The sequence below is a fragment of the Gadus chalcogrammus genome, chromosome 18 (assembly GCF_026213295.1).
Source record: "Gadus chalcogrammus isolate NIFS_2021 chromosome 18, NIFS_Gcha_1.0, whole genome shotgun sequence".
Classification (NCBI taxonomy): Eukaryota; Metazoa; Chordata; class Actinopteri; order Gadiformes; family Gadidae; genus Gadus; species Gadus chalcogrammus.
In genome coordinates, this window is record NC_079429.1 from 5,825,546 (window position 1) to 5,843,757 (window position 18,212).

The 18,212-nt window shown below is 45.1% G+C and overlaps 1 protein-coding gene across 4 annotated transcripts; it reads left to right on the forward strand.

Annotated features, from left to right (window-relative positions):
• Nucleotides 1-988: 988 nt before the first annotated feature.
• On the forward strand, nt 989-17,496 carry rhobtb1 (Rho related BTB domain containing 1). Of its 4 annotated transcripts, XM_056576733.1 has the most exons (15): nt 989-1,133; nt 2,119-2,187; nt 4,298-4,496; nt 5,072-5,175; nt 7,297-7,482; nt 8,087-8,273; nt 8,488-8,712; nt 8,921-9,064; nt 9,618-9,814; nt 10,179-10,387; nt 10,637-10,755; nt 11,389-11,539; nt 12,406-12,494; nt 13,202-13,307; nt 13,643-17,496. In XM_056576733.1, the coding sequence occupies exons 3-15, from the start codon at nt 4,314-4,316 to the stop codon at nt 13,810-13,812; spliced, it is 2,070 nt and encodes a 689-aa protein (XP_056432708.1). In that variant the 5' UTR covers nt 989-1,133; nt 2,119-2,187; nt 4,298-4,313; the 3' UTR covers nt 13,813-17,496. The 4 variants fall into 4 exon arrangements, with proteins under 4 accessions (XP_056432708.1, XP_056432707.1, XP_056432710.1 ...); XM_056576732.1 differs by lacking the exon at nt 2,119-2,187; XM_056576735.1 differs by lacking the exon at nt 989-1,133 and having other exon boundaries at nt 2,082-2,187.
• Nucleotides 17,497-18,212: the final 716 nt, after the last annotated feature.

Here is an 18,212-nt window from a genome sequence, read left to right on the forward strand (position 1 = left end):
TCGAACTAAAACGAAATGAAGCTCATGAACTGATTGTCTTTCAATTTGGCAGACAGATGATGATTGATGGATGGATATTGTTATGTGTAATATATATATATATATATATAATATATATATATATATATATATATATATTATCAATATGCATGATATAATAAACAAACAAGGTGCAGGTGTTTGGGCTGGTGTGCATACAGGAAACCGCACGCCCTGCACCGTCAATGAGCATGACTCCATCCCGCTCTCCACCAGCTTTCTCCCTCTCTCGCTCTCCCTCTCGGGCACTCCACCTTCTTTTTCCTGAATGAAATCGTACGCCGCTCGGCGCTATAAATAGAACGGGGTCGTTGACGTCACAATGCATCGCATCCACGTCGTCGTCGGCCCGCGTGCAGCGCGCCTGCAGATGATCTCGCAGCTTGACTCCTCTCTCACGCTCGCTCTTTCTTTCTCTCTCTCTCTCGCTCTCGCTCTCTCTCTCTCTCTCTCTCTCTCTCTCTCTCTCTCTCTCTCTCTCTCTCTCTCTCTGTGTCCCTTATCCTCTCCCTCTCTCCATCGCTCTCTCTCTCATCCTCGCGCTCTCTCTCTCTCTTCTCCCTCCCTCCCTCCCTCCCTCGCTCTGCTCGTCTTTCCAGCCCCTGTAAGAGCAGGATGTCTGGCTGGTGGAAGGACAGAGTTGCTACACGCCAGATAGTATTCAACCACGGCTGAAGACCAGGGCGCGGATTAACTGCTCCACGAGCCGGACGCTGTGTGGCTGTAACAACACCATGACGGCATGATCCTCGCCAGATAGCGTCGCTTATAGCGCTGTTGTAGTGTTTTGGGTGTGTGTGTGTGTGTGTGTGTGTGTGTGTGTGTGTGTGTGTGTGTGTGTGTGTGTGTGTGTGTGTGTGTGTGTGTGTGTGTGTGTGTGTGTGTGTGTGTGCGTTCGTGCGCGTGTGCGTGTGTGTGCGTGTGTGTGTGTGTGTTTGCGAGTGTGTGAGTGTGTGTGCGTATGTGTATGTGTGTGCTGCCGTCCGTGCTCGTGTCACGAGGTTACTTTTGCACACTTACTTTGAAGTGTTGACTGCAGGTTTTTGGTTTTTTTTCCCTCGGGTTAGGCGGACCTATCTTGCTCGGTGGAAACGGTAGGCTTAAAATTTACTCCTTTACACCTCAGTGCCGCACCTGAGTGGAGAGAACAAAGGCGAAGGGGTGGTGTCCGTGAAGCCAGAGTATAGGCTTCTATTAAAGTGTGACCATTATTGCTTACAAAAGAGTTACATCAGTCACATCGGATCGTATAGAATGCATATTGTATATTGTAGTAGCAAGCTACTTACAGTTTGGCACTGAGCTGCCATGCATTCTTAAAGTGTGCATGCCTCAAACACCTGAATGTATTGCAACATTGCCTCCGTCTTGACGGAAAAGTTCCGGTGGAAGCAGCTGTGCCCTTTTTTAGAACGATGCTGTGACGTCGATTAAAGGTCAAGCAGTTGACGTCAGAATTCACATAATCCCAAAATAATAAATAATGCATTGTGACGGTTTTGACGGTTTAATTGTTTTGCGTGTTGTGGTGTGTTTCATGCCATTTTTTACGACAGCACTTTGTAAAAGCCATGTCTTTATCGTCCTTAAAGATAAAATCCCTATCACTGTCCGCCGGGTGAATATGCCCGCAAAACAAGCCGGTTGACAGGTCCATGTCCCGCGAGGCATGGCATGGTTTCCTGTTTCTCAGGGCAACTGCTCCGCCTAAATGTTGAACGTTACATCACAACATCCCACCTCGTCGGCTCAGCCTGGTGCTCCCATCAGCTGAGTGCTGCAGGAATAACTTCCTGACAAGAGTGGTCGCGATGCAACACATAAAAACGTCACTCCTTTCCACTTAACGCTTATCTCTGAGGATTAAAAGGTGATATAACAAGAATGGTGCATTTTAACGAGAAAGGCACACTGAACTGGCCTGTCAGTTTTTTAGAATGAATTGTGTGTGTGTGTGTGTGTGTGTGTGTGTGTGTGTGTGTGTGTGTGTGTGTGTGTGTGTGTGTGTGTGTGTGTGTGTGTTTTCCCAAAGACGTAAAAAGATAAACACTAACAAATGGGTCAACATTTCCATTGCAGAAAATGATAACTTCTTAGCATGAGTTCCTGATCGCAAGGTGACTAATGTGGAGATAGAACGTGAATCGGGTGGGTAGCGGAAGCCAGTGATTATTGCCTACACACCTCCACTCCACTCCTTCCCCCCCTGTTCCCCGTCGTTCATGCCCATGCTGAAGAGGATCCATCTGCAGTGAATCCATGGTGCCGGTCCAGCCGACCATATCCATGCAAAAGTGTAGAGGCCATTTGAGCCAGCATGTTGTGTGTTCGTTGGGGAATTGAATGACATCTTGATCAGGCTGTGCTGACTTCATAATATACTGCGCTAGTTTGCAGTGTTTTGGCTTTACTCATGGTCATATCTTCCTCTGCGTTCAGAATGCAAAGGAAACATTTTCATGTTTTGTTTTCCATCCCCCTGTTGTTCATAAGTCGTTACCTTCCTCTTGCACAACGGTGCTTTGGTTGTTACGTCAGTAGTATTCCTTTAGAAGATGCACCGGTGAGTGACCAGGAGTGGGTGTTTGGGCCAGTTGGTCTGCGGGCCTCAGATCTAAGGGGGGCTAATTCGGGCACAGGGAGGGCCGAACAGACAGACAGCCGGACGGTTAGTCAGCATACGGTGACGTTGCATCACACAGACAGCAGAGATAAGACAGACCAAGGTTAACGCGGCGCTGAAAGAATGACCTCGCCAGGAAAAAGGAGTTCTGCTTCAGAAAAGGGATCAGCTGTATATAAGGGTGTCAACCATCAGGATTTGGGTAATGAGCTGGTGTAAACACAGGTGTCAAACAAATGAGCTGGCTCTGGCTTGATTTGTGATGAAAATCAAGGCATTAACCTACAGATGTCGGCCCCTGGCCCTGGTTAAATTGCTGTTATTTGTCACCATCAGTATATAGATAGAGTAGTTGTTAGCAGTGCCCTGCAGTAGGTAGTCAGTTCAAAGGGTTTATGATTCACAGTGAAGACAATGAAATGAGACAGGCAATAAGTAGACAATAAGTGGGAAAGATGGGACATGATCAGATGTATGTCAGAGCAGCAAGTGCCCCTGTCTTCAAAGCTGCAATCAGCCTGACTTGGTTTTGATTACGTTGTGTTTTGATTGAGTCTCTTGATTCTCATGCATTGGCCAAACAAATACGTGAGAAACACGAGACCGAATCAAAACACGATTTAATCATAACAAAGCTGGCTGAGCATAACTTGCTGATTGCAGCTTCAGGATAACAACTGATGCACCAATGGCTGAAAGACCCTTCAACAGTTGAAGTGGTCCTTATAGACCTTCCATCCTGCAGGTCATGTCGCTCTGACGACTGCATGCTACAATACAGTATGGCTTAAGGCTTCTCTGTAAAGCCGTCACTGGCTTCTCAACCATCTGTGGTATCGCTGGAGCCCATGATGTGTTGTGCATTTTAGTGTGGCCCTTACTGGCACAGACTTTGTAACAGCATATACAAAGAATACAAAAAGAAAACGGATTCAAATTAGCCTGGAATGGGTCAGATGAGGTGTGTGTGTGTGTGTGTGTGTGTGTGTGTGTGTGTGTGTGTGTGTGTGTGTGTGTGTGTGTGTGTGTGTGTGTGTGTGTGTGTGTGTGTGTGTGTGTGTGTGTGTGTGTGTGTGTGTCTGTGTGCGTGTGCGTGTGACAGATATCAACCTTGTTAATGTGATATGTGTCTATGTAATCAGAGCCGCGTAGCACCAGAATAAGATAATAGCTTTCAAATAATGGCTTCCTGGCACGGGGCTATTTAAGCAGAGCAAATAAATCAATAAGCACAACATACAGAATCAATACTTAGGATTTTGGTGCGTTTCGAGGATCCACACAAATCATACTGGCACAAAAACATTTACGCATGCGCTGGCGCTCTGGAACCATTAAGTCATATTCCAGGGGTTAGACTGCGGTCATTCTTCTTGGTAACTGGGAGTGTACTTCTGGGCAACTGGGAGAGGATTTAATAACAGATGATAATTATAAAATGATAATGATAATAGCGGGGCTGTGATGTTGCCTATGGACTCATATGCAGGATTATGACTTTTAAAGGATTATTACATAATAATAACTCATTATGTCATAATTTTAGGAAGAAATTTCAAAATTTTGAGTGATGTTGAAATAGGACCCATCATCAGTTGAGCTATATGCTAACTGCTGTGTCTCCGCCCCCTGAAGTTTCCCCTCGAGGTAGATGATGGACTACGAGCGACCCAACGTGGAGACCATCAAGTGTGTGGTGGTGGGGGACAACGCCGTGGGGAAGACCCGGCTCATCTGTGCCCGGGCCTGCAACACCACCCTCACCCAGTACCAGCTGCTGGCCACACACGTCCCCACCGTCTGGGCCATCGACCAGTACCGCGTCTGCCAGGAGGTACTACTACTAATGCATGTGGGCTTAAAGGTCCCATATTATACCACCAGGTGTGAGTGTGATCAGCCATTACAAGCCGTTTTGAAAATCTGCCTCTTCCTGTTTTTTAGTGACATCACAAGTGGGTGTGTCCACCTAGATTTGTGACTTACACCTGGTGGTATAATATGTCACCTTTGAGAAACATGGTGGTGTAAGAAGTGGTTTTGGGCTACCCCTACAGGTTGGAGGTCTCTATAACCCTGTGGAACTGTCGGGTACAAGTGTGTAGAGACATCATCATTGTCCCTTCATTTTTATCCATTGATGTACAATCTGGGTCTATAAATATATAGTAAGTGGTCGAAATAATCATACTCTGTGTCAACGGTATTGACGCCCCTAATGGATGGCAAGCCACTCATGGATGAGATGGTGGGTGGCCATACTTCAGTCTTTATAGAGATTGACCGACCAGGGTGATCTAAAATTGAGTCATCTCACCCGTCCTCTGTCTGGGTCTGAAGCTGAATCCGCCATGACTCTGCTATTATGTACCGGACATCATTGTGTGTGTCTGACGGTTTCTCCCCCAGGTCCTGGAGCGATCCAGAGATGTGGTGGACGAGGTCAGTGTGTCTCTACGGCTGTGGGACACATTTGGAGATCACCACAAAGACAGGCGCTTTGCTTACGGCCGGTAGGACACATGGGTGGTTTGAATGGATGTGTGATTGTGTGTGTCCTGGCGTAGACTAGAGCAGTTGGAGCACGTCTATACTTTATGTTTTCGATGTCCATCTTCTCAGAAGCATCAAATAACACAGGAAGGGAGCCTTTAGCCTGGCCTCAGATCCAACACCACCAAGCTGTTACCGCAGCTTTCAGCGTTCAGTGAACACATACTGCAGGACATTATTGAGATGTACTCTTGGCTTTCTGCCTCCCACTGCTACTGCAAGCCTCTCAGTCTTGCGCTCTACTCTTAGGGTACTTAAGGCCATCTCCCCCCTCTGATTGAGTGCCGTGGTCAGCCAAGCCTCCTAAAGCCTCGTTTGAGGTGCCAACCTACATAAATGAAATAAAAAACATCACATCGCCAAACTTGTGTTTCGTAACAGTGTTCTCGTGAGAATCCGATTTGACTTTCCCAGGACTCTCCGCAAACAATCTCAAAGCCCCTGTCTTTAAAAACGCCTCTCTGCTCCGTTTACTGGCTCACGTGCCGGAGCACAACCTACATTCTCTCAGGCCGGCGCAGTAGATCTGCCTCTGCGAGGGCATCAATACTTGCCCGTCCTGTTTACTCCTCGCTAAGTGACTAGTTGGCCCAGTTTCCTGTCCTCCCTCAGCCTCTTACCGCTATTCTCTGGGGTCACCTGCGCGACCATCCAACCCGTGTCAGCAGATCGCCAGGACGACCTTCATATCAAAGACTTCCCGGCACAAAAGACCCACTTTTATTTTTTCTTGTAGTCCTATGTAATACAGTCAAACAGAACATTCTACAACATCTCCATATCAGTGAATACCTCTTAGACGTTAAAACAACTTTTTGACTTCTAGCCAGCCAGAGAGCCTACAACCGTAGAGGAAAAGTGTTATGGTGATTTAACGGAACTTGTCAGTTGACCGTAATCCAAACCCACATTTCCCCTTCAGACCTCTGTACATTTGCCGCACAGTATTAGCGTTACGTAACACAGAGTTCAGACTCCCTAATGCCTTCTGGCAGAGACTGGACCAAAGCCACTCAGCTTTAATGTCGCTCTGATGGCCAAGGTTAAAAAGAGTCTTTGCCAGATCTTTCGATAGAAATGCAGATATTGGTCAAGCCCTGAAACATGGGAGTGGAGGCACTTTTGTTGCTTGTTTTTGTGTTTATCACCTTTCACTTTTGAAAGCTATCCTGAGATAGCTTTCAAACGGCTAAACTAAATACAGTTTTCCAGAAGGTTATCCATAAATACATGGGTTGTTTGATTGAGTGATCTAGAGCACTCAGGTTTAAAGTACAACACTTTCCTCGCTATCAAAGCGTTGATAAGAGATCGATGGCTTTTGGCTCGCTCTGATGCACCTCCGTCTGTCTGCAAAGCCATGATCAACGGACTTCTGCACGGTTGTCCCTTCATCCTGTTCACTTCTCTGTCCAGCTCAGTGGCCGCATTTCAGATGGATGTGTGCTCCTAGCTTGCATCTTGCTCTCTATTGCTTCGAATAGTACACTACTTCAAAATAGATGGCCGGGTTTCAGGATTGACACTCTAGTAGACTGTAAAATGTTAACTCTTATCTTAATCTTTATACTGTTTCTGGAATGTATTCATTGTAAAGGTTTGTGCTGATAATCTAAAACAAATTGATTACGAACGGTCGAGTTTAAAATAATTTAAGCAGTCGTGCACTTTCTCAAAGTACACACACACACTCGCGCACGCACAGCCACTACCAGACACACAGGCATGAACACACACACACAAATATACATACCTACATCATACGTATGCATGTTATTTTGTCATATTTGTCCCAATGTCCTCCTCATACTCACTTGGCGATACCTAAATTAGGTACCAGGAAAATATTTCATTGCTCTATATGCAGTACTAGAAAAAAGTACTAGCTTGCAGGTAACACTTCATATCTCCCTCTCCCGCTCTCTCTCTCTCTCTCTCTCTCTCTCTCTCTCTCTCTCTCTCTCTCTCTCTCTCTCTCTCTCTCTCTCTCTCTCTCTCTCTCTCTCTCTCTCTCTCTCTCTCTCTCTCTCTCTCTCTCTCTCTCTCTCTCTCTCTCTCTCTCTCTCTCTCTCCTATTTCAGGTCAGATGTGGTGGTGCTCTGCTTCTCCATAGCCAACCCTCACTCTCTGCACCACGTGAAGACCATGTGGTCCATGGAGATAAAGCACTTCTGCCCGCGGACCCCCGTCATCCTGGTGGGCTGCCAGCTGGACCTGCGATACGCTGACCTAGAGGCTGTGAACCGGGCCAGAAGACCAATGGCCAGGTACAACCTCACACAACGAGAGGCGAAGAATACATTGGATCTGCAGCGCCCCTGATTCTGGGCACCCTTAAGCCTTAGTGTGTGAACGGATGGGTCATTTTATGCCGCAGGCAATAAAGCTTTCTCCCATTTCTATTAGAGAACCCAGGTGTGTTCTTGAATGAAACTCTCAATGCGGGGTTTGATGCTGCGCTTGCTTGTCGACATGCTGAGCATTATATTGGGACAGAAAGGATGGTGATGGTAAATGGACGCATTTATAAAGCACTATTATTGCATATGGCCATTCGATGATTTTTATAATTAGTGCCTTCATAGTCATCCATTTATACACACATTCATACGACCAATTATGTCAGCCATGCAAAGCAACAGCCAGCTGTTCAGGAGCAGTTAGGGTTTAGGTGTCTGGCCTCTCGTCTTGTCTCTTGACACTTAGCGAAGAAAAGCAGGGTATCAAACCAGCAACCTTCCCTTTGCCAGATGACCTGCTGTACCTCCTGAGCTACCATCGTTACAATGGCAATTAAACAATCTGAAATAAACAAAGAATATTACATTCTTTAATTTGACGGTTTGCCCTTCACCTTGTCTGTCTTCATAGGCCTATAAAACAGGGAGACATCTTGCCACCGGAAAGCGGCCGAGAGGTGGCCAAGGAGCTGGGGATCCCCTACTATGAGACCAGCGTCTTCGACCAGTTTGGCATCAAGGACATCTTTGACAACGCCATACGAGCCGCTCTCATCTCACGGCGCCACCTGCAGTTCTGGAAGTCTCACCTGCGCAAGGTACATCGCGTGCACAGTACAAAATGTTATAAAATAAAAAATGCTTGAAAATACTTTTAGATAATTTCCATTATCATTTTTTTTTAAATAGACAGTCCTTATTTTACTATTTTCTCTACATTTTTACGACAACTTCACCCAGAACCCAAAAACCTGTTAAGTTTTTGGACAGCATTGTCAATGAGATTGTGCCCTCTGCCCTTCCTTGTATCAGGTCCAGAAGCCCCTCCTCCAGGCGCCCTTCCTCCCCCCAAAAGCCCCTCCCCCGCTCATCAAGATCCCGGAGGTGGTCCCCAGGAGCCGGTCTCGGGGGGCCCGCCTCCTGCTGGACAGCCCGCTGTGTGCCGACGTCCTGTTTGTCCTGCAAGACCACACTCAGCTCTTTGCCCACAAGATCTACCTGTCCACGTCCTCGTCCAAGTTCTATGATCTCTTTCAGGTGTGTTGACGCATCTTATTGCATGACTTTAGAAGATCCTGCTGTTTTGGCAATGGCAATGAATCAAAGAACAAAAATAAAGAAAGATATTCTTAGGATGGTCTTAAATGTGTGCAACCTGATAGGCAGAATCAATCAATTCTTGATGGGTGATTTAACCCTGGTAACCGTATACTTGGACCGGAATGAACCCTGTGGGACATTTCAGATGGACTTCTCGGACGAGTCCCAGTGTCTGGTGGTCACAGAGAGACACGGCAGGGACCATCTCATGAGGACGCTCAGTTTGGACACGGAGGAGGAGGTGGCTGTGCTGCCGAACCTGTCCCCCTGCTCACTGAGGGCTTCCAAGGTAAGCCTGGAGTCTACAGTATCACTGAGGGCTTCCAAGGTAAGCCTGGAGTCTACAGTATCACTGAGGGCTTCCAAGGTAAGCCTGGAGTCTACAGTATCACAGAGGGCTAAAAGGTAAGCCTGGAGTCTACAGTATCACAAAGGGCTTCCAAGGTAAGCCTGGAGTCTACAGTATCACAAAGGGCTTCCAAGGTAAGCCTGGAGTCTACAGTATCACAAAGGGCTTCCAAGGTAAGCCTGGAGTCTACAGTATCACAGAGGGCTTCCAAGGTAAGCCTGGAGTCTACAGTATCACAGAGGGCTTCCAAGGTAAGCCTGGAGTCTACAGTATCACAGAGGGCTACCAAGGTAAGCCTGGAGTCTACAGTATCACAGAGGGCTACCAAGGTAAGCCTGGAGTCTACAGTATCACAAAGGGCTTCCAAGGTAAGCCTGGAGTCCAACTTCCCCTTGAACTTTTACGGAAACAGAGGTGATGTTGCAGGTTCTTCTTTAAGGTAACACATCTTTCAGCATTGTTTACCAGTGATGGATACATCCCTCTGTCGCAGAGCGACGGCACCTTGCGGATGATGAGTTTCAGCGGGAAACACCGGCGCACCAAGCTGTCCCTGGCCTCATGGAGCAAGGCTTTCTACAGCATCCACAAGGAGAACATACCAAACCCTGTCACAGACACCCTGGCCCCCATGACCGTGGTCAAGATGGACTATTCCATTCAGCTTGGCCCCTTCAGTGCAGTGCTGAGGTGTGTTGTCTTTAACCGATAGTTTTTGACAGCTAATTTTTATACTGTCTATAGGGAAAGCTTAGGCCTTTTTGCAAACACATCTAAAATGCCATTAGAAGAACTCCATCAACAGCCATTTCGGCATAGAAGTTGTGATTTGGCTGAGAGTTACTGTAAAGTCAGGGGTCTGGATAATGGAACTTGATGGAAGACCCACACAACAACCAAGTTTAAGTTGGGTGGATGAATGATGAGGCATTGACGTTAGCTGGATCTCTTGCAAACAAAACAGAGATCTGCATATAATGTGACACATAAGACCTCTGTCAACAGCGACCACTTGAATCACCCATAACAGCCCACGTTCTTCACACACCAACAGGTTTCTGTACACGGGGGAGCTGGACGAGAAAGAGAGGGACCTGATGAAGATAGCCCAGATCGCGGAGGTCCTGGAGGTGTTTGACCTGAGGATGATGGTTGAGAACATCATGAACAAAGAGGCCTTCATGAACCAAGAGATCACCAAGGCGTTCCATGTCCGCAAGGCCAACCGCATCAAGGAGTGCCTGACCAAGAACACATTCACAGGTTTGTCGGTTCTGGCGCTGTCCTTGGGAAGCAGCAGAGTCAAGAAATCAAGTCCAGAAGTCAGTCAAAATGACAGGATTAGCAGGAACCTTAATTCAATTTATTTATAAAGCACTTTTCATAGTGCGGCAATCTCTAAGTGCTGTACAGACCTCAAAGAGAACATGCAACAAACGAAATGCCTCCATATGTATGTCTTCTTTAGGCCTTGACTGTTTGATTGTTTCTTTCTGGGCCAACCGCTCACAGATGTCACGTTTCGATTGGATGACGGCACCATCAGTGCCCATAAGCCCTTGCTGATCGCAAGCTGTGATTGGATGGCTGTTTTATTCGGAGGGTCCTTCATGGAAAGCTGCAACAATGAGGTAGGAACATTAAGCACTTTCAGGGTCGTTCATATATATGTGTAGTACTTTTCAGTCGCTTCATTTGTTTTAGCATTTAAGGTTGGTAAGCCAAATGTAAGCCATTTTCTTCAGGATCGTGATTTATTGTTGTTTTATAAAATGAAGGGCAGATCATGTTCAGTACAGGTTCGGTATAGGTCAATGTGGACCTGTATATGTGTGTGTGTGTTAAGAATAAATATCACCAAAAAGCCTTTTAGTGTTTATGGTGGCGACTTAACAGATCGGTTTGTGAACAGGAATGGATGAATATCCAAACAACCATACCAATGGAAAGATGCAAAAGAAGCTAACCAATTACTGGAAATGACTTGTGTTGGCTCAGCTACATGGCTGAGAGGAGAGCTGCTTAAGGTTTTAGTGCTTGTGTTGTCATGTCTTTATGCTCTCCAACCCTTTCCCTCAGTCTTCTGATCATTTCCGCTCATTAAAAAATGACCATTTTTGACCATTTTGTGAAGCATACAATCTCATCACATCGTCCTAAAAGTCATCCTTGATTTGCCATGCATCAAAAAGTATGTCTGTATCTGTGAAAAGTAGACGATTGTGTGCAAGTACAATCCTATTCATCCAATCCCGTGTGTTCAGGTGGTGTTCCCGAACACCAGCCGCGTGTGCATGCAGTCGGTGCTGGAGTACCTGTACACAGACAGCCTGTCCCCCGGACCAGAGCTGGACCCCATGGAGCTGACTGCTCTGGCCAACAGACTGTGCCTGCCTCGACTCACGGCACTCACAGGTAGAATAGGGGCTGTCCCCTGCCGTCAGACGCATGTCACCGCTAAGAATGAGTCACCGTCCCTGATGTACTCGAAACAAAGGAAGGTTGGAGGGTTCAGGCAGACAAAATGGCAGGCCTGCGACCATTTCAGTGACTACACGGGGCCGAGGCTGAATCACCGTGTTCGACTTCAGTTTCGACAGCTGACGCAAACAACGTTGAGCCTTTATCCTCTTTGACCTATTTTCTATCTTGATACAAAATAACAAAAAACAATGTTCTAAATCTATGCATACACACATAGTGTGTACGTGTTTGTGTGTATCTGTGTGTGTGTTTCCAACCTGCCCAACTGTCATTCCCTACATTTTGGAGTGTGGGCGTGCACCTGCCTTCTGAGCTTATGAAACACTCGGGTTGATGATTAATGTATGAGAAAAAAACTGACGTCATCTCTTTCCATCTCTGTCTCACTTTCCCTACCCGACCCCTCCCTCACTCACTCCCTCTCCTCATCTCACTCCTCCTCCTCTGTCCCCTCCTGCTCTCTCTCTCTCTCTCTCTCTCTCTCTCTCTCTCTCTCTCTCTCTCTCTCTCTCTCTCTCTCTCTCTCTCTCTCTCTCTCTCTTTTTGCCTTTTATCTCTCTTGTGTTCACTCCTCTTTCCCTCATTTGCATTTCGTGGCTTTATTTGAATCCTCTCTCTCTCTCTCTCTATCGTCTCTCTCTCTCTCTCTCTCTCTCTCTCTCTCTCTCTCTCTCTCTCTCTCTCTCTCTCTCTCTCTCTCTCTCTCTCTCTCTCTCTCTCTCTCTCTCTCTCTCTCTCTCTCTCTCTCTCTCTCTCTCTCTCTCTCTCTCTCTCACAAACACACCATGGTTCACCAGAACAATACACCGTCACTGAGCTGAGCAGAGCTGCCAGAGCAGGACAGGATGTTGATGGAGATGTGCTCACCTATCTTGAGCTGGCTCAGGTAAGCTTCATGTCTTACAACACTTTTCCTTTCCATCTCAAGCTGATCTGGGAACAATGCTGGAAGCACCGTTGGTCCTGTGTTGCCTCTGGGGCTGAATTCATCCAGGTTTAAATATTCATTACTCACCTCCATAAGCTTTGACGACTGAGACATGAAGATTACAAGTTCTGCAGAAGTTGGCCCACTGATAAGAAGCTAACACCCCTGATGTACTTTAAATAGGCATGTTCACGCAGACGATATGGCAGGTTATGAGACAGAATTGAAGTGTCGCATTGTGCTTCGATATCTGCATCCTTGTGCAGGAACTCCTCAGCCCAAACCAAACTAGTAAGACTTTTCCCCCACACCCCCCTGTACATTGATACCTGCAAATTGATCCGCCATACCACGAGAATGATCGTGTTTGTTTACCAATATGGTTCCCTGTCCAAATCGGGCGTACGACAGCTGTCTGACAGCCTTTTGGGTTTGTGCCGATTTCAGAGCTTTAGAACTAAAGCTTTAAGCTTCCGACAGCATGCAGAGGCTGACCCAGAGTCAGTGCTCAGATGTGTTGTATTCGCTTCAACCGACAGCTCTGCCTCTCAGCGATTGTTGACGTCTTTACAGAGATTGGCCCGGTTTGGTTTCGGAGTTACCTCAAGATTTATTTTTTGCCTGTTTTGTCACTCCATTGACATTTCTTCGGTCTCTTTTTCCAGTTTCACAATGCAAGCCAACTTGCAGTCTGGTGTTTACACCACATATGTACCCATTACAACAGCGTGTGCGCAAACTACCGCAAAGAGATCAAGTCCAAGTCTCAAGGTAAGGCCGCTCTCAAGTCTGGTCCATTTGAATGTATATCCCTGTATCCAAATTAGTCTCAAAGGGCTTAACCGATTACATTATCTGACACTCCTTAACCCTTAACCCTAAGCTAAATCCATCTACTCTAAATCTAATATTAACAAAAAAAACATGAGAATGATCCCAGACAAGGGATCTTTCCTTCCAGAGATGGTATGGAGCATATTGCTAACATAACAAGCAATAACTGAATTCAAGTAAACACAATGTACGTTTTCTACATGTTGTTGTACACACTGCCTGGAGCCCACATAGTGTTTGGACCTGAACGGTTTCAGCCGCTGTTTCTCCAGAGAACCAGCGGTACTTTGAGCGGCACCGCTGGCCACCCGTGTGGTACCTGAAAGAGGAGGATCACTACCGGCGCGCCAGGAAGGAGCGGGAGAAGGAGGATCTGGTGGCCAACAAGCACCAGCACCGCCGCCGATGGTGCTTCTGGAGTACCTCGCCCACTGTGGCCTAACCGCTCGGACCAGGAAGCACCTTTAGGGTCAAAGGGCAAGGGTCAGGGCAGGGGGACAGACACATAGGTGACACAGGGGTGTCTGCAATGGTTATATGGTTTTTAAGCTCCACGTTCCCTCCAATTATTTTCCTTATGGTTCCCTCCCTGCTGTAACGTGTTCAGGTATAAAATCCTCTCCTCAGCGGTCAAAAGACGGTTGCACCAAAACATTTTCAGTGGACAGAACAGCAAAACAAAACTAAAACTGTGAGACCGATCCTCTCGCCTTTAGAACTAAACTACAACAGTCCCTCCAGCACGCCACAATCACTCCCCTCCTGGTTAAAAGCACAACTACTTTGGAGTAAAACCATCTACAAAAAGGAGTTTAAGATGTACTAGATATTTACTTTGCAAACTAACAGTGGCTTTCTTAAAACGTCACTTTGTTGTTGATTGTGTAGTATTCAATACCTCCTCGTTGGGGGAATCTCCCAAGCCAAACCCAGGTCGGGCTTAGTCCGATTTCTGTTGATATATTCAAGCATCGGAATTGTACTTATCGGAGGGTTTCTATCATGTGATCTGCATTTCCGTAAAATAAGATCAAGGTGGCCATCTTGGTGCTTCTTGACCAAACATTTTAGAATAATGAAGCCTTGAGTTGTTTTAACTGCTGGGGTTATTCTAGTACTGTACCGGAGCATAGTGTCTCTAGTAGCTGCTCACCAAACACCATCCCTGGTTCTCCTGATGTTTCGTCCATGTTTTGGGATGTGTGAACAGTACCTATACGTCTCGCAACCGTACCATCACACTCAAAGTAACCGAAAGCACCCAATAGTGCATCACCACTTGAAAAGTAGAAGTTCCTAGGTCTACCTAAGAAGTAAGTTCCTTTCACATCACTCTTAAAGCCCTACCGTTGTGTGACCTTTAGGGAATTAACAGTCTACATGAACACACAGCAAGCTGCACATCGTGAATACTTTACACTGATGATACAATCACCACTGACTCCTAAATGTGTGGAAACTACAGCAAAATCCTTCAGGCTAGTGCATGTTTCGACTGTTAACTGAATGAAGGCAAGGCATTCAAATAGTTTTGGAGCTTATTTTCCGCTTGCTTACACGTATATACTGTGAACACACTCTTTATCAGCATTAAAATATGCAAGCAGTTCTTTACACTTTTTGTGTAAATAATTTGGTCTATAAATTCAGATGTTTTTCTATTTGCCAACCCCCAAATAAAGAATCAGGCCATAAACATACGGCTTAGTACACTAGCCTTAAAGGGTGCTCTCGGTAAGATTTAAGAACTATTCGCCATGAACTGTTAACACCAGACTGATCTGCAGAGAGAAACAGAACGTAAACGGGCGAGATCAGGCCAGACTCTTGAGGCCAGGCCTGGTGGGCCATGCCTCCAGCGCTGTGTTTATCAGTAGAAGGGCTTAGCAGCTATCAGGATCAGCTGTTCAGGGTTTAACTCAAAACAGGCCCTGCCTACATAACAACACAACGGACACGAGCAGCATGTACACATGACTGCTGAGATGCACGCACCACCACGCACACATACATATGCGCACGCACACACACACTCCCACATCTATGACATCTTCCACTATTAAATACTCTACACAAGATTTAAATGGCATCAATAAAAAAAAGGCAAAGCTTAAATATTCATTTGCAATAAGCGTAAAGGAAATATTTACTGTGAGTGTGCGCTTATAAAGCTCAGACTTTACAAAGCTCATCTTTCCATCTCTATAGCTCACCGTAGTACTCACCATAGTTTCTTATAAACTTACAAAATGACTACTACTAAATGTAATGTTTAGCAGTTACATACTGTATATGTAACTGAAACATACGTGTATGTATATCTTTAACCAGTCGGAGGATGGATGGATGTATGGATAGAGGGGAAAAGGGAAGAAAGGGTAGACGCAGTATTCTGGACAGAACTGCTCTTTGACCTCGTACATGGTCCTTCTACTGGATAGCTTGGAGGCTATATGTGTATGTGCTGGCTATAGATGTGTGGCTATATAGTGGGATTGTATATGTTACTCTACGCTACAATAAGAACATTGAAGGAACAGCGAGCCCTGTGTTGGATCCGCTCGGTGAAGCCAAATTCAAGTGTATGTCTTGTAGTTATGGAATTATGCGATTATGGAAACTGTAATACATTGCTATGCAATGTGTTGGGTTTTGATTCGATGTTAGCACAGTTGCGTTACATGTTGTATACTATATATACAAGAGAGTCCATTATTTCAATCATTCTAGAAATAAATTCTAAAAAAGAATGTTTATTTAGCAAATATTTATTACACATTATATATCATAAATATCTTATGAATTGTCATTATCTAGTCTACATTTTAAGGCTACTAGCTGACATCTTTGCTGTTGCATATTTGTAGTTCTGTCTAGTGTGTCAACAACCAATTGACATTAGAAGTGTTATTTTACTGGTATGAAGCAATTTTTCCTGACAATATGGTGGGGCGGGTAATGAAATGTTGGTTGATTCTACTTTCCACTCTGTCTTTGGCTTCTAGGAGCTAATGGAGACTGTAGCTTAACAAACCAACCCCGCGAAGGGGCAGAAAGACATGAAAGTCCAATGTTTAGGTCCCCTCTGAAAATGACAGATATGTTATCGTATTGTTTTCAGAGGTCTATTACGATATTGTGCGGGTGCATCAGGTTGATACAATCGGTCAAGTGAAGGAGGATAAAAACTGAATGTCTGAATGCGTGTCCTTGTAATAAGTAGCACCAAGTCACCAACCTCAAGGTGTCTTTAGCAGACATTAACGTAACTAATAATATGCTTAAGGGTATAGTTACATGCTGAAGGAGCCACAGCATCAGAATTGATATATGGCTGCCCTAGGGGACACACGAGACCAGATGCTGTCTAGCTCCCCCATCTGCGTCTAACACACTTGAAAACATCCTCACTGGCTTACAGATTTGATACTTGAACCAAACATCATGAACAACTGCAGTATGCACTTCACTTCTGTTCGTTTTTTGTTCCAACCAAGCAATCAATAAATGTAACGTGAAATGTGTTACCATGTAACCATAAGCTGTAATGGTTATGTTCTTGGGGGTCACTCAACCTTCTATCCGACAAGGTTTTGCAGATTTTTGCCGAAAGGGCAGAAATTAAACAAGACTAATTAGAGTATGTTGCAATTAAAAAGTGCATATTTGTAGGATAGAAGTGAAGTCACCCCTGTGATATTTGAATGTGAACGGGGCGCAAGATTGTAGACACAGAGAATATTTTAATGATCCTTGGTTCTCGACTTGATAGCTGTAGATTATATCATCCGTGGTTCTTGGTATGTACACTCCCATTGACATGTGTGCACAGTACACACACGCACATCATATGTATTCATACACCGGCAGATGTAGAACTGCTCCTGCACCCATACAGACCCACACACTTCTATCGCTATTCACAGAGAGACCACATAGCGTCACACATCACTGAATATGTGTTGACTGATTTTATGTTAAATTTAGTTTGAGAAAAAGTTAGCTCATGTATCACCAAATTGCTGGTCTTCATTGGGTTCCTGTTATTATATAAATGCCTTTGATCCCGACAGTCCTTATCCTTATCAATGTTGTTTTATGTAGGCCTATTAATTTATGTATGTCTTTTTTTTATCTACTGTTAAATAAATCTTTGATTTGAACAAATTGCGCGCAGTGATTTTTGTATCTTTCGTTGCAAAACGTGTCATTCAGAGTTATTGATGCACTATTTTTGCGGGGTAAAACATAGAAAGAAATACAGAGATGACATAACATATCTAACATGCTAAAGGAATGTTTTAGAAAACAGTATTTGATTGATAGCTTTGATATTGACATGGCTTGATGTGCCTTTTCTAGATCTATAATATGAAATATCAAGAGTTAACCAGTAAATAGACAATAACATTTACAGAGAGAGAAAGAGGGAGAGAGATAGAGAGAGATAAAGAGAGGTCAGACTGCAATCCCATTGCATAACTTAACTTGTAACAGAGCCCAGTGTGTGTGTGTGTGTGTGTGTGTGTGTGTGTGTGTGTGTGTGTGTGTGTGTGTGTGTGTGTGTGTGTGTGTGTGTGTGTGCGTGTGTGTGTATGCGTGTCTGTGTGCGTGTGAGAGAGTAATCTTTGGCTTAGAATAATACCATTCGCTGGCATATAGAATCTAAGCAATAAGAAACCAAAAGTTTACTTACTAGACTTGGTCAAAGCAGGTGGAGTTGGGTGAAAGATAATCATGAAAGCTACTTTATATATTGCCATCATTTCCTTAGAAAACCACTTCATAATCACTACAACACTAGCACTTCCAGGGTTCACAACACTGCACAAATTGTGCTGG